This window comes from Populus euphratica, unplaced genomic scaffold (genome assembly GCF_000495115.2).
Source record: "Populus euphratica unplaced genomic scaffold, PopEup_1.0 scaffold3.1, whole genome shotgun sequence".
Lineage (NCBI taxonomy): Eukaryota > Viridiplantae > Streptophyta > Magnoliopsida > Malpighiales > Salicaceae > Populus > Populus euphratica.
The window spans coordinates 5,770,027-5,783,186 of NW_011499847.1; the positions used below are offsets into that span (position 1 = coordinate 5,770,027).

Consider the following 13,160-nt stretch of genomic DNA (forward strand, 5'->3'; position numbering starts at 1 on the left):
TTCATAATTTATTTTAATTTTATAAAAGGTTGATGGTTCAGAATCAAACTTTGAATTTCTTAATTTATTTTGATTTTTTTTATATAGAAAGTTGACGATTAGGAATCGAACTTCATAATTTATTTTGATTTGTCTTATAAAAAAATATTATAATTTCATGATCCAAGTCGTGAATTTAATAAGTTAACACAATTCAATCTAATATATTATTTTTTTATTTTTTATTCAAATTATATTTTTATTAGTTATCTAAATTATTTTTAAACTTATCAAATTAATTTCCTAATATGATTTTGGTTTTTTTTTTCCCAACTAAAAAAACATTCGCATCACCTTCATATATCTTTTTGCATAACAGAGCAAATGATCTAGCAACATCCTAAAAACCAACTGGTGGTCTGATGACTACTGGATCCGAATTTGAAACCTCTTCAAGCCTAATTGAAAATGTGATCAGCAATTTTTACAAATACTTTTTATTTAAAAATATATTAAATTAATATCTTTTTATTTTTTAAAATTTATATTTGATATTAAAACATTAAAACAATCCAAAAACATCCAAAAAGATTAATTGAAAACTAAAATATTCAAATATTTTTAAAAATACAGTTATACAGCAATCCCAAATAAATCCTTCATACATGAGGTTAAAGTTACGACCTGGAGCGGTAGCCATTTCTAAGAATTTGAAACAACTAATTCAAGAAAATTACCTAGCAGTACTGCCACACAGCAAGGGTATAAAAATTACTTTGCAAGAAAGAAACAGGTCCAGCAGCAATAGAAAACATCATTTTTCAAGTATAAACTTAACTGTTGTACATGGAAGAAACATGGTGATTACAAAATTTCGAATCACTGATGTGAGTCCAATTACCGTGCCTTTGACAATTAGCAAAAACAAAATGTTATGACAGCTATAAAACTAAAGCACCTATTCAAGTGCCACAATCACAACAAATTTCATAACCCGATCTGTCGATAACATGTTATTCACTTGGCTCAGCCTTCACTTGAGAAAAAGCTTGCTCTGCTATTACCGACAGAATTCTGAGAGAAATAAACATTACAGCAAATGCAATAGCGGGGTACCAGTTCAGAGTATCAGTCAATTTCCTCCCTGAAGCAAAGAACTGAATTCACCTTCAGTAGCAGACAATGAATTCTGGAGAACATAATTTCAGACGTTGGCGTCCAGATTAGTAGGGGCCCATGGGTGGCATCCCATAAGGTGGCATTCCCATTCCACCCATTGGAGGAGGTGGTGCAAAACCTCCACTCATCCCTGGACCACCCATTCCAGGCATTGGCGGTGCAGGCAAAGCAAGGGGCAGCAACTGTGCATACATATTCTGCACAAAAAAGAGCGAGAAAAGGTGGAATGAGTTTAACCTGAATACCAATAACACTGCAACTATTTTTACATACTAGTGTGGATTTCATTATAAAAGCACATTGTCGACTGCATTTCTTCTAAAAGAGCAGAAAAACGTGATAATTTGGGGAAAATATTAACAAGGTCTTTTCATTTATTTATCTTTAAAAACTGTGTACTATTATACATTTATTGATCAACTTCTTCATATTTAACAATCTGCATATAATTAGCTCAGTGGAAGAAAAAAGCTTTCAAGGCACTTTATTTTCATTACATATTATTCATTGAAACCTCGGGAACAAGTTCATCAAAGTTTCGTGAGAAAGACAAGAAAAATATAAAATATAAAGGAAAGGAATTTTTATATTGATACATTAAGGGCTAATGTTAAAAGCATTAAGTTGCCCTTACCTGCTGAGCAACCATGTCCTTCTCCTCGTTCTCTTTAGCCTTCGCCTCATTAAGAGCCTCAAGTTTGCTCTTGATGAGCTCATCTACTTTGCTTGTGTACTCGCGTATAAACTTCAAAACAGAGAAGAAAAACAAAATCAGAGGTTGAAGAAAATATTAAAAGTGTTAACAATTAAGAATGAGGGGCATAAAGACTACCTGCAAGAGATATGGGAAAGCAAAATCAATCATATTGTTCATCCAGGCCAGCTCCATAGCAACATCTGGTCGTATCAAATCATAACAAACAAAGAGGGCAGCTGCAAAGCACTCTTTCTTTCCCTGCACCAGCATTAAACAAGATTGTCAATGCAGATCTCCCAATTTGACCAAACAATCCAGCAAAACAAAATTATCACGTGTTTCAGGGGTTTCTTTTCTATTTTTCATAGAATCTTTAAAAATACTGTAGTCTGAAATTTATATCATCCAATGGCTTAGTACTTGAAAAGACATTAGAAGAAAGACTAAAAGCAATCTTGTTTTAACAGACATCAGAATCAAATTAGACAAAAATAAGAAAAAATCCAGTGGAAAAAAAGAGAGATTGTGAGGAGCGAGGGGATAGTCGATAGTGCACAGGGACTTCAAGATAGGAAGCTTTTGCAAGGCACTAAAGATGCAAACCGTGGGGAATTGCTATACACACACAAACAGAGAGAGAGATGGGGAGAGAAGAACTAGAGAAAACATACCTGCTCAATGAAATAGACAAGCAACTCCTCTGAAAGTTCACGATCACCAGACTGTGAACAAGTTTCCATACAATCTTTGTAAAGATTATCTTTCTTTGACAAAGCAATTGACTGCTTCCACCTTCCTGCTTTCTTGTATATATGAGAAGCAACGCGTCTCATCTCAAGAAGCTCATGTTTCTCAATCTGCTCAGACACATTATTAACACTTGTAAATAAAAAATCAACTTTTAGGACTTTCAATCATTCGTTGAAATTTAAACTAACCTTCTGTGCAAGGCCTATCTGGTCAAAGTTATCATGCAACTCAATAGATTCATGAAGTCTGTCATAGTCCTCCTCCTCAATATAAATTTCATTCAATGCTTCATTCACAGCAGAGACATTGTTGCTCTGAACAGCAACCATGTATGGCTTAATGAGACGGAGTTGACCAGCCTGAAACTCATAATTTGCAGATGTGAATAAGATATTACAGAAAAAACTCTCCCTAGCCACTAACTCTCCAAGAAAAGTGGAAGCAACAGAAACATAACAAGATAAATGACAAAGTGTACCTTTCGCATTATGTCCACTACTCGAGTATGGTCAACACGAAGTGCAATCACATTAAGAAGATCATTGATTAGGTCAGGATGCTCTTGCAAGTAAAAGTGTACAGCCTTGTAGTAGAGCTCAACATTTGCAACTTTCACTACAACATCTTTGAATTGCATGTGGTCCCATGCTTCCGGAGAGTGGTTCATTATAGTGGTAGCAGCATTGTCAAATTCATCATATTGGATGTATAAGTATGTCAGTTCCTTCCAATGCTGTTGTTCATCACAAGCACGTATTAGCTTGGGGATGTTGAGACGAGTTGAGAACAACTTGATGTGCTCCATAAGCTTCTCAGGGCGGTATCTCGCATATAAAACTCCCAACTCAGTGAAGATGCCCATATGTGCACGCTCCAAACCAAGCCCACTTTCCATTAAAGAGATGAGCTCACTAAAGCATCCCCTGTTCTGGTAATACTCACTGACCTCTTCCAAGTCATCAACCTTCAATGATAGAAAAAACAGGAATCAGAATTTATGAGCACTAGAATACTTACATCTAAGAACAGAAATTCATCGTCTACCTGTGTCACTCTCATTAACAGTGAAAGATGAAGATATAAGGAAAAAATAATCAGGAGCTAAAATGTTTAAGGTCCGTATAAGGAACCATCATCATAACAAATTACACTCAAGACATTGATACCAGACAGAATGAAACTGGAGAAAGGATTAAAAAATAACCACCTGTATGATAATGTTGAGACCGCATATCTGAGCCAAGCGGAATTCCTCAGAATCAACACAAGCAAAGCAGACTTCTTTCCATGTTTTCGAGCTGTTTGCTTTTCGAGCTGCGTCAACAGCACTTTGAAACTCTTTTAGCTTAACATGTGTGACAGCTAGCTTAGCCCAGTTACTAATAAATCTAAATATGATCTTTGCTGCCTCATACAGGGCTTCGTCATATAAACGATCTCCAACATTTTGGAGATTAGCAACATTAGGCATGAGAATAAATTCTTCAATTTCACCCAGTTGATCAATTTTACCATATGCATATATGAGCTCACTGTCAACCTTGGGCTCCTTTGACTTTTGCCTCACCATTAGAAGGTACTTCACCAAGTCATGATACACATTTGCATCCTCAGCTGCCTTTATGACTTCCAAGAATTGAGTAGCATCATCTGCACGGATAAAGGACTCAATTGCTTCACTTACTAGCCCCTCTCGCAGTTGGGCCTTAGCCACTTGGCTCCAGACAGCTTCTTCTTCCACCCGGAATGCAAACTCCACAGCTCGATCAATGCTATGAATATTATCCAGCAGGACATTGACGGCCTGAACATTAAGATTGAACTTCTTGAAAATGGCAAATGCTTCTTCATACAAATGAGCTTCCACAGCCACCTCCCCAATTGCAGGTCCATCAAAGTTGTCTAGCCTATTAACGTAATCCATAACTCTTGATGGATCAGCCTTGATGGCAGTCAAGATAAGCAGGTTTTGCAGATTGAAATTCCCGCTGAAAGCAGAATTTTGAAGAACTATCTTTTCAAGAAGTTCGATCAGTTCATGAGGAAGATCAGCTGTCATGAAAGCTTTAACAGCTGCTGAAACTTGATCAGGACTCTTGCTTTCAGGCAAAGCAGTCGATACAACCTGATCAATCAACTGCCTTCTATACTCATTATCAGGACTAAGGGCTTTATCCCATAGATCACCATCCATCCGTTCTACAACATATCTGAATGAAACCAATGGGCAATCAGCAGAAGGAAACAAATCTATACACATAATGAGCCACGTCCACCTACTGATGAACAATATGCATACCTGGCCTGCAGTTTGAACAATGAATTCTTGTTTGTGACATTGATTAATTCATCATCACACTGTCCCCTTCGGTAGGCAACAACAGCAAGGGTGGGATCCCGCTTCTCACAATATTTACCAACAACACGTGAATCGTAATAGGGGTTGGTAGTAAGAAAATGCTCTGGATTGTCACCACTTTCAATAATGATTTTACCAAGAGCATTGTGAACATGCACATCCTGGCTTCCCTCACTGACCAGATGCTCCAAGAACTGAGTGAGCAAGCGGAGCCGATTTCTGCGAAGAAAATACTAAGTGAAGTGGCAATAATAATGGAAGATTGAACATCACATTCTGAAAAAACAACAAACCTCTTCTCACACTCCTCCACCAAGGGCTCAACTGGCAGAAGAGAACGAACAGACAGAATAAGGCCTTTAATGAAATCTTCAGCACATTCATCATCAAGAAGTTGTCCTACAACTAAAGGAGCATTTCCTGGATTGACCTATTAAACAAAAGAACCCGGGGAAAATGAAAACTGGGACTATATTACTACTCAAGAATGATTTTGGCAATACAAAGACACGAAACATTAAAATAAAACTAAGAAAAAAATTACCTTTTGAACATAACCCTCAATATAGCGAAGCATATTGTTTACAAACAGATAGTGGGTGAGGTCTGGGACAAAACCAAAACGATCACAGACATTGATCAGTGGACGTGCATCTGGAAGCTTGGCTTCCATTAAAAAGTTCTTCGTCTTTTCAGCATCATAGAAGTTTGATTCACGTGTCACACGTTCTACCTCCTTAATCTGCCCAGTTTTAGCAGCTGCTTCAATGTACTTGAAGTGGATTTCAGGATCCTCACTACGCAGAAAGCAAAGAAGTAAAAATAAGAAGTTGCAGCATATAATTTAACAACCAAAATCTTTGTCTTTTGGATAAGAGAATCCAAGTTATCAAAAAAGGTGTACCTAGAGCTCAAATATGAACCCAAAAAGAAATACAGTCCTTCATATGACTTAAACTGCTCAAAGAGCTTTATGCATGCATCTACACCCAATTGCTCACAGTATTCTTTGGCAGTCTGCATAAGAGATGCCTATTAGCCCCAAAAGAAAAGGTCGTATTAGTGATTGCTTCTAAACAGTACTCTACCTGCACAATAATCTGAAGGTTGCCCCTCAGGTTGACAAGAAGTAGATCTTTCATACAGTCAAGAGCCCATTCTCGAGAAAGAGTACCAAAGAACTCGACAAGAGCCTGAAAAGAAGCAACATTAACATTTAGGAATAATGTTACATTCACTTGGGACAAACTTGTTTATGCATCATGCACAAACCTGAGGCTCAATGGCATGTGTGTTCACAATAACACGTTTAATATCAGGCAACTCAGTATAGTGCTGCATTATATGAAAAAATATTGTTAGCACAGGAAATAGTGAAATTCTTAAGCTAAAAGGTTTTACTTAAGAATTGAGAAGGCATTTTACCTGAAGTGCTCGAATATACAACCCAGCTTTTTCACAGAGTTGGCCAATACGTGGGCGATCATAGTGACTAAACATACCATTAGCTAATATAGCATCTGCAACATTTGGAAATGTCACAAGATTGATCTCCAAAACCTGAGTAGATATGAACATGCAAACTGTTAAGCCATCAATAGTTATTTCAAGTATACAAAATAAATTAAGGGAGCAAAAAAGGGGTGCTGACCTTAGTTTGAAGGTATCCATGCTCAGGCAAATTTGGCTTCAGAACATCCAACAAAAAAGCTGTTGCCTCGCGGATCAAATTCCTCTGAAAAACAACAATAATAATATTAGGAAAAATAAAATAGCCAGTAGGTATAAAGGAACCTTTTTGCACATATTTGAATTATTTTTCGCTTAAAAATAATAAAACAGTACAACCTGAAGGAATAGATCAGTTATTGTGTTGTAATCAACTGGGCAACCTCCCTCCATTTGAGACATCATTAGAGCAAAATTAACGGCAGCCTGAAATCCAGAAAGTTGAAACGAAGGTGAATGCTAACAAAACTTAAACAAAATAAGAGAACCATCAGCCATTGCATTCTTCGTTGAAACACGTGTATACGAATACCTGATTGTGTGTGAGCGCAACTAAAAATAATGAACAGAGAGTTTACGAACCTGAGGGTCTGTCCGCAATATTGTTTGGAGGAGGAACAAATAATCAGGGTTGTAGCCAACCTATAGCAGTGAAATAAAAATATAAATCATCAGCACCCAAAAAATAACTAGTAGCAAACTCAAAATATTGAATTCTCAACATTACTTAATCTGGAACTTGGCAGCATATGAACAACAGAATTTAATGAACAAGCACGTGAGTGCATTACCTGCTTTGAGTATATAAGAATCTTGTCAAACTCCCTCCTCTCAGCAAATGCTGCAACAACTTTTGGAGTTGCCCTGGCTTTGATATATATCTTCAATGCAAGGTCATTATCAACGGTCTGCAATGAAAATATGTTTATGATATCAGAAAGACGGAAAATAATATGCATTAACAACAAAGACAAAGCAGAAAATTATATCCATGTCCAGTTAAACATATCCAAGTTGTTTACATCAAGTAAACCCTACCCCAACAGAGACCCAGATGGCCCTACAAGGTTTGCATGCCCAGCCTAAATACCATATTTACCAGTATTGATATCAGAAAGAATTGTTGGACCCCGGGGAGGTCTCTCAATGCCATCTCAGTATTATCAAGTCATTTAGTAGCGTGTAGGACAAATATTAGATAAAAGTTGAAAGAATAAATTAATAAATAGTCCATTTTTTTGCTATTAAAAGAAGACACTGAGCATCACCAGCAATGATAAGTATAACTGACCTTCACAAGATCTCCAAGCTCTTCAGTGCATTCAAGCTTGTCCTCAGCCAACCAGTTCTCCAGAAGATTTTTCTTATTCTGATTTACAACAAGGCGTGATAATTCCAATGACTCGAAAGCATTAAGTTTTCCTCTAGTCAACAGAGTTCCAAAGTACTGCAACAATGGTGGTGTTTGCCCAGCTTGAACTGGAACGCTCTGTAGCGCATGAAAAAAACTAGAAATTCAGGACCTTGAAATCACTGTATCTTCATGGATAAAGAAACAAGGAAATAAAAAAAGTAAAAACTGTGAAAACTTTGCACTAAAAAAACCTGGAATTTAGCAACAGTATCAGGAGTTCGGAGGATTCCTTGTGGAGATTCTGCAGCAAGTTCTGCAGCCTCCTTGTACTTTGATTGAGAAAATAATTCTTGAAACCGCTGGACAACCTGAAAGAGACACAAATGACATTTCATGGAAGAAACTGGACACACACCATACCATGAGGCATAAATCAATTACAGCATGCATGGTGAATTTTCAAGTCAGCCCATGGTATTTTTCAAGGTAAACTGAAATAAAATAAAATAAAATAATGTCAACTTTAAGAAACCAGTGAAATAAAATAATGTCAACTTTAAGAAACCATCATAAATTACCTTCCATGGAAATTTCAAAATAGAAGTGGGATGCTTTTCTACCATATTCAAGTTTAAAATGTTCTGTTGTTAGACCCAACAATCCATAGGATAGGATCTAATGTTGCACAGAGTTTTATTTCTTGAAGGTAGAATAATTTTTTTTAACTCTTAAATAGAACACACCATGTTTCTTGTGATTTATATTAGGAAATGTTTCAGTCTTTAGTTTTTCTCCAGTGCAGGGAGAACTTTCAACCTGTGCCGAGTTAGAAACAATTATCTATTCAATGTTAAGCAAAAAATGATGAATAGATGTTATATCAAATGATCACAAGAACATAAAAACAAAGGCAAGAGTAGGATTGACTCCAAAGATTGGCAGAGTTAACAAATGAACACACACACACACACACACACAAGTGTGTGTCTAAGCTTTTACCAGATTCTCAGCTCCAGGAAGATTTCCTCTTTTGGCAAGATTAACAGCAAGTTCAAGATTGTTTAACTGCCAAACCACCAAACAATGATATAAGATACTTGGGCCTCTTCGCTATAATAGCAAAACATAACAGAAATGGTAAAAATCCAGGAAGCAAACCTGGCCACTAACAAAAGGCACAATAGTTGCTTCATTTACAGTGGCAAGCAAAACCTGTCCTCTCCTATTGACAGCATAGAAGCCACCTACTGAAGAAGCATCAGTCGTCAAAAATATAGGATCTGGACTGATTCGGTTTCTATAAACCGCGCTAGCAGTCTCTAGGTCATAAACAAATAGAAGTCCTTGCTTTGTGATCACATATATTAAGCCATACTTTTGGGATATCTGTCACAAAATAAAAATAGACAAATTTTAGCTTTCAGTGAACCTATCACGAGCACTACTAATCCTGATAAAAAAAAAGAAACGCTTTACCTGCATTGACACAGGAAAATCATCCAAAAATAGACAAATTTTAGCATTCGGTGAACCTATCAGGAGCACTACTAATCCTGATAAAAAAAAGAAACACTTTACCTGCATTGACACAGGAAAATCATCAGCGAAGTCTGGTGGAAAGAACAGGTCTGCTTGCTTCTTGGTAAATGAAGGTTTGCCTGATAGACAAGAGCGCAATCAGTATCCAACAGATTTCACCAAAAGCCAGTATGAAAAGTCATAGCAACATGCTTCTAGTATCACCAAGCATAAAAACTTCCTTTGACAGCATGAAAGCAAACAAATGAAACCAAGACACAATTACATTGCATATGATGTTCATATGGCTAGAGAAGCCAAAGAAAAGTAAATGACCTGGCACAGCACCAAGTTCAATAACATGCAACTTTGATGTTAGTTGTCCAGCATTAAATGACCTTGATGCAAAAGAGATAAGGGTTGAAGGGCTTTCATTTCCTGCAACCTGGAAAAGAAGCAAATGAGTATAATTAAATAACAATACTAGGAGCAACTAGATTAGAAAATTCCTATAAAAAATAGAATCTACAAAATGAAACAAAATTCAGGATTAACATCACACTTTAAATGTGGCAAATGACGCAGCATGTGCTTCAAGAGCCTGACTACGCTGCTGATCCACAGAGAAAAGCTGCATGTTCCCTTTGACCAATTGTGGCCTCTGCAACAAATTTTGATAATATTAACGCTTTTGAAATCTCTGGAAGAATTTTAAAACTCAGCAATCATCAAGGTAGGTGCAACATCAATCATAAAGGAGCGTTTCACAATCTAAAAAATAAATATGTAAACTTTAAAACAAAGGAGAAGACAAAATATGCCATCTTACATGGTAATTGCATTCCTAATACACCAAAAAAGAACTGGGAAAAGAACAAGCAAAACACAAATAGTAATTGCCATACCTAATACACAAAAAAAAAAAAACTGGGAAAAGAACAAGCAAAACACAAATGGTTACTGTAAATTAACAGATTAAAGACTGGGCAATCATACTTTTAATAACATTCTTGCCTGTCTACAGTAAGAGAAACAAGAAGGAGAAGCGCTATAAATAACCACAATGTCTTGACACTATAGGAGCAACTTAAAGATAAAAGCAGGGCCAACAAATTTAGTACTAATAAAAACCTTGGTCCAAATGAGTTTCTACCTATTAAGGACAACATTCAAACACAACAAACTGTTGTCTGATACATGCAAGCTCTCATGTCATACACTAGAGGAAAACTGTGTTCAAAGTCATAAACGAGGAAACATTTAACCAAGGCAGTTCTCATAAGCAAGATAGGTTAGGCATAAAACAGTGCATTATTCTGGGAAGTATCAAATTATCAAAAAGTGAAGCTTCTAGACACTTTGGTCTCAGGAAATGTGCAAGCAACCAAATCTTTTACATGTAGAAACGTTTTAACAACAATATAGCATATCATCGCTAAATAGTCCCCAATGCAATGAGAGAATGCCAAGTTTTCCATACAATTTATAAGAAGCAAGCAGGGCAAACAACAAAAAAGGAGATAAATAAGTTGAGAGCCCCAAATATTATATGGCCAAGTCCAAGGAAAAATTTCGCATCAAAAGCATCCAATTTTAGCATGAAAATAGGGCATGAGTGCAGTAAGTTTGCAAATCAAAATTTACCAAAAAAGCATGTGGAGCACCTAACAGCCATTGCGCTAACTAAAATCCAATTTACAAATTCTTATAACATGGCAAAACTCAATGGAGCCACTAACATGAATGATGCTATCATGAATACATTAATTAATAATTTACTAAATGTAAATATGAGAAGCCTGCATGACACACCTCTGGAGGACCTTGAGCAATTCCAATGAGGACCAGCCACTTTTCTGAAGGATCACATCGATAGTTGATTATCTGATTACCTTGTAGATTAGCTGTTCTATCAAACATCTTCACAGGCTCCGAATCACCTGCAAGTATGATAAAATCATAAACAAGAGGAATAAAAACAAGAAAGTCGCCAAATCTTGAGAACATGAAAGATACAAAATGCTCGCCTTCAATTGACCAGTGATAAACTGAAGTCTGAGTTACCAGGGCCAGCATCTTAGGGCTAATCCACTTCCAAAACACAACCTATAGCACATACACACCATGAATACCACAATTTAGACTAGCATTCTCGAAGTTAAGTAGGAAATCAAATAAATATTTCAAACATTGAAACCTGCTCAGGCATTTGATGAGATTTCACTTTCGCTTTCAGTTCTATATTAAATATCTGCAAATGATCCTGCGTAGTTCCCGGCAGTTGAGCTTCGAATCAAAACACCGAGATTCATTAACCATTAGACAAGGATTAAGGCCACAATTTCTTCTATTATTGCAATTATTAACAAATAACAAATGCAGTTCTCTTTTATTCACTGGAAAATAAGCAGATCAATTTAGATAGAAAAAAATGATTGCATTATGTGTTATAAAAATACCTTTGAGAGCGAGAATTCGAGAATTAGGATTCATCAAGGCGGAATCGGCAGTGATAGGCCTTCTTAGAGGCTGCATGGGCATGTTCATGTCGACAATAACCACGCTGTTCTGTGGCGCCGTTTCTCTGATGCATATGTACTTCTCCGATTCCATAGTCACATGCGTGAAGTTTATGAACTGCGGGTTGATACCGAGGCTCGGCAACTAACAATTCAACAACAAATCAAACAAAATAAAAATCAGCACGAAGACTTGTATTTCAAAAAAAAAATGTAGCAGAATCACGAGATCTATAGAGAGACTGTTGAGGATATTACCGTTAGAGCCTCTTTCATGGTGATTGGGGCATGGGCAGCAGCCATGGTGCCCTAGATCGGAGGTTTCAAGATCAGAAACCAGAGAGAGGGGGGGAAGAGAGAGTGTGTTCTTTTGTGGATCGGTGAAAAACGGGTCTGTGTTTCTTCCTCCTTGATGCGACGAGCTAAAATGCGATTCAATTGGGTTGTACGTTGACGTAGATCTCCATTGTACCACTAGATATTGGTCTTGGGCTTTTGAAGCCTTGGGCCATATTTAGTCCCGAAAACTAGGTCTGTTCCCGGGAAGTTGATGGCCCGGTGGGTCTAGGTTAGACTTTAGAAGGGCGGGTTGACTTTAAACGGAGCAATAACGATGATTCAAAGGCGAGGTATCTCTCTCGCTATATTGCTTCTCTTGAATCAACAACCACTCACTGTTTTGCTTCGGTACACAAATCAAAGCAAGTCTCCCTCTTATGCAAGTGAATAAGTGCTGTACCAAAGCTTAATAGTAAACGAAGAAGAGATCAGTAGTGTATAGATGAAGAGGAGGAGGTAATCGTGTTGTCTGGATTCTGAAACAACGTCGTGTAAAATGAGGGTGAGTTGACTTAAATAGTCGTTGACTTTTTTTAAAATGATAAAACAGAAACAATAAGGATAAAAACACCTTTGTTTATGAAAATGGAGACAAAAAATAGTTTTGATGTATTTTATATCCATGAGAAACAGAGAAGACAGACATAAATAGAATAAAGTTAAGTTTTTTTCATAATCCATTTAAATATTTCATAATTTCATCCTTCATTTTTACATTTAGATCTAAACTGTTAATTTGAACTAACTTCATTTTCATCATCAAATCTAAAATGTTAATTATTTATATTATTATAAAATATATTTAAAGAAATAATTTAGCTACCGGGTGAATTATAATTTAATTATATTATTTTCTCAACAATGAATTATCTTCTTTTATGATGATTGTAAATTTTTCTTAAAAATAATTTTAATGAGTGGAGAAATTATTGTTTTAAGTTAATTAAAAACACTAAT

General features: G+C 36.4%; 1 protein-coding gene across 1 annotated transcript; it reads right to left on the bottom strand.

Annotated features, from left to right (window-relative positions):
- Positions 1–768: 768 nt before the first annotated feature.
- LOC105110540 (clathrin heavy chain 1-like) lies at positions 769–12,310 on the bottom strand. Its single transcript, XM_011005616.1, has 30 exons — positions 12,123–12,310; positions 11,805–12,009; positions 11,543–11,631; positions 11,373–11,451; positions 11,158–11,285; positions 9,908–10,006; positions 9,682–9,790; positions 9,406–9,485; positions 8,986–9,213; positions 8,827–8,892; positions 8,079–8,195; positions 7,765–7,962; positions 7,265–7,381; positions 7,056–7,115; positions 6,813–6,899; positions 6,616–6,699; positions 6,390–6,524; positions 6,237–6,299; positions 6,053–6,157; positions 5,869–5,981; positions 5,509–5,761; positions 5,258–5,394; positions 4,905–5,183; positions 3,813–4,815; positions 3,084–3,569; positions 2,794–2,964; positions 2,527–2,712; positions 1,991–2,113; positions 1,793–1,903; positions 769–1,355 (listed from the first exon to the last, which is right to left on the bottom strand). Exons 1-30 carry the CDS (start codon positions 12,165–12,167, stop codon positions 1,203–1,205), a joined length of 5,109 nt encoding a protein of 1,702 aa, XP_011003918.1. The 5' UTR covers positions 12,168–12,310; the 3' UTR covers positions 769–1,202.
- Between the last annotated feature and the right edge of the window lie 850 nt (positions 12,311–13,160).

What these genes read in the sequence shown, in the direction of transcription:
- LOC105110540 (XM_011005616.1), bottom strand. Translation starts at nt 12,167, where the DNA reads ATGGCTGCTGCCCATGCCCCAATCACCATGAAAGAGGCTCTAACG. An exon ending in ATACTGTTGCTAAATTCCAG is followed by an intron (nt 7,963 to 8,078) that starts GTTTTTTTAGTG and finishes CATGCGCTACAG; the next exon opens with AGCGTTCCAGTTCAAGCTGG. An exon ending in TTCTTATATACTCAAAGCAG is followed by an intron (nt 7,116 to 7,264) that starts GTAATGCACTCA and finishes TCACTGCTATAG; the next exon opens with GTTGGCTACAACCCTGATTA.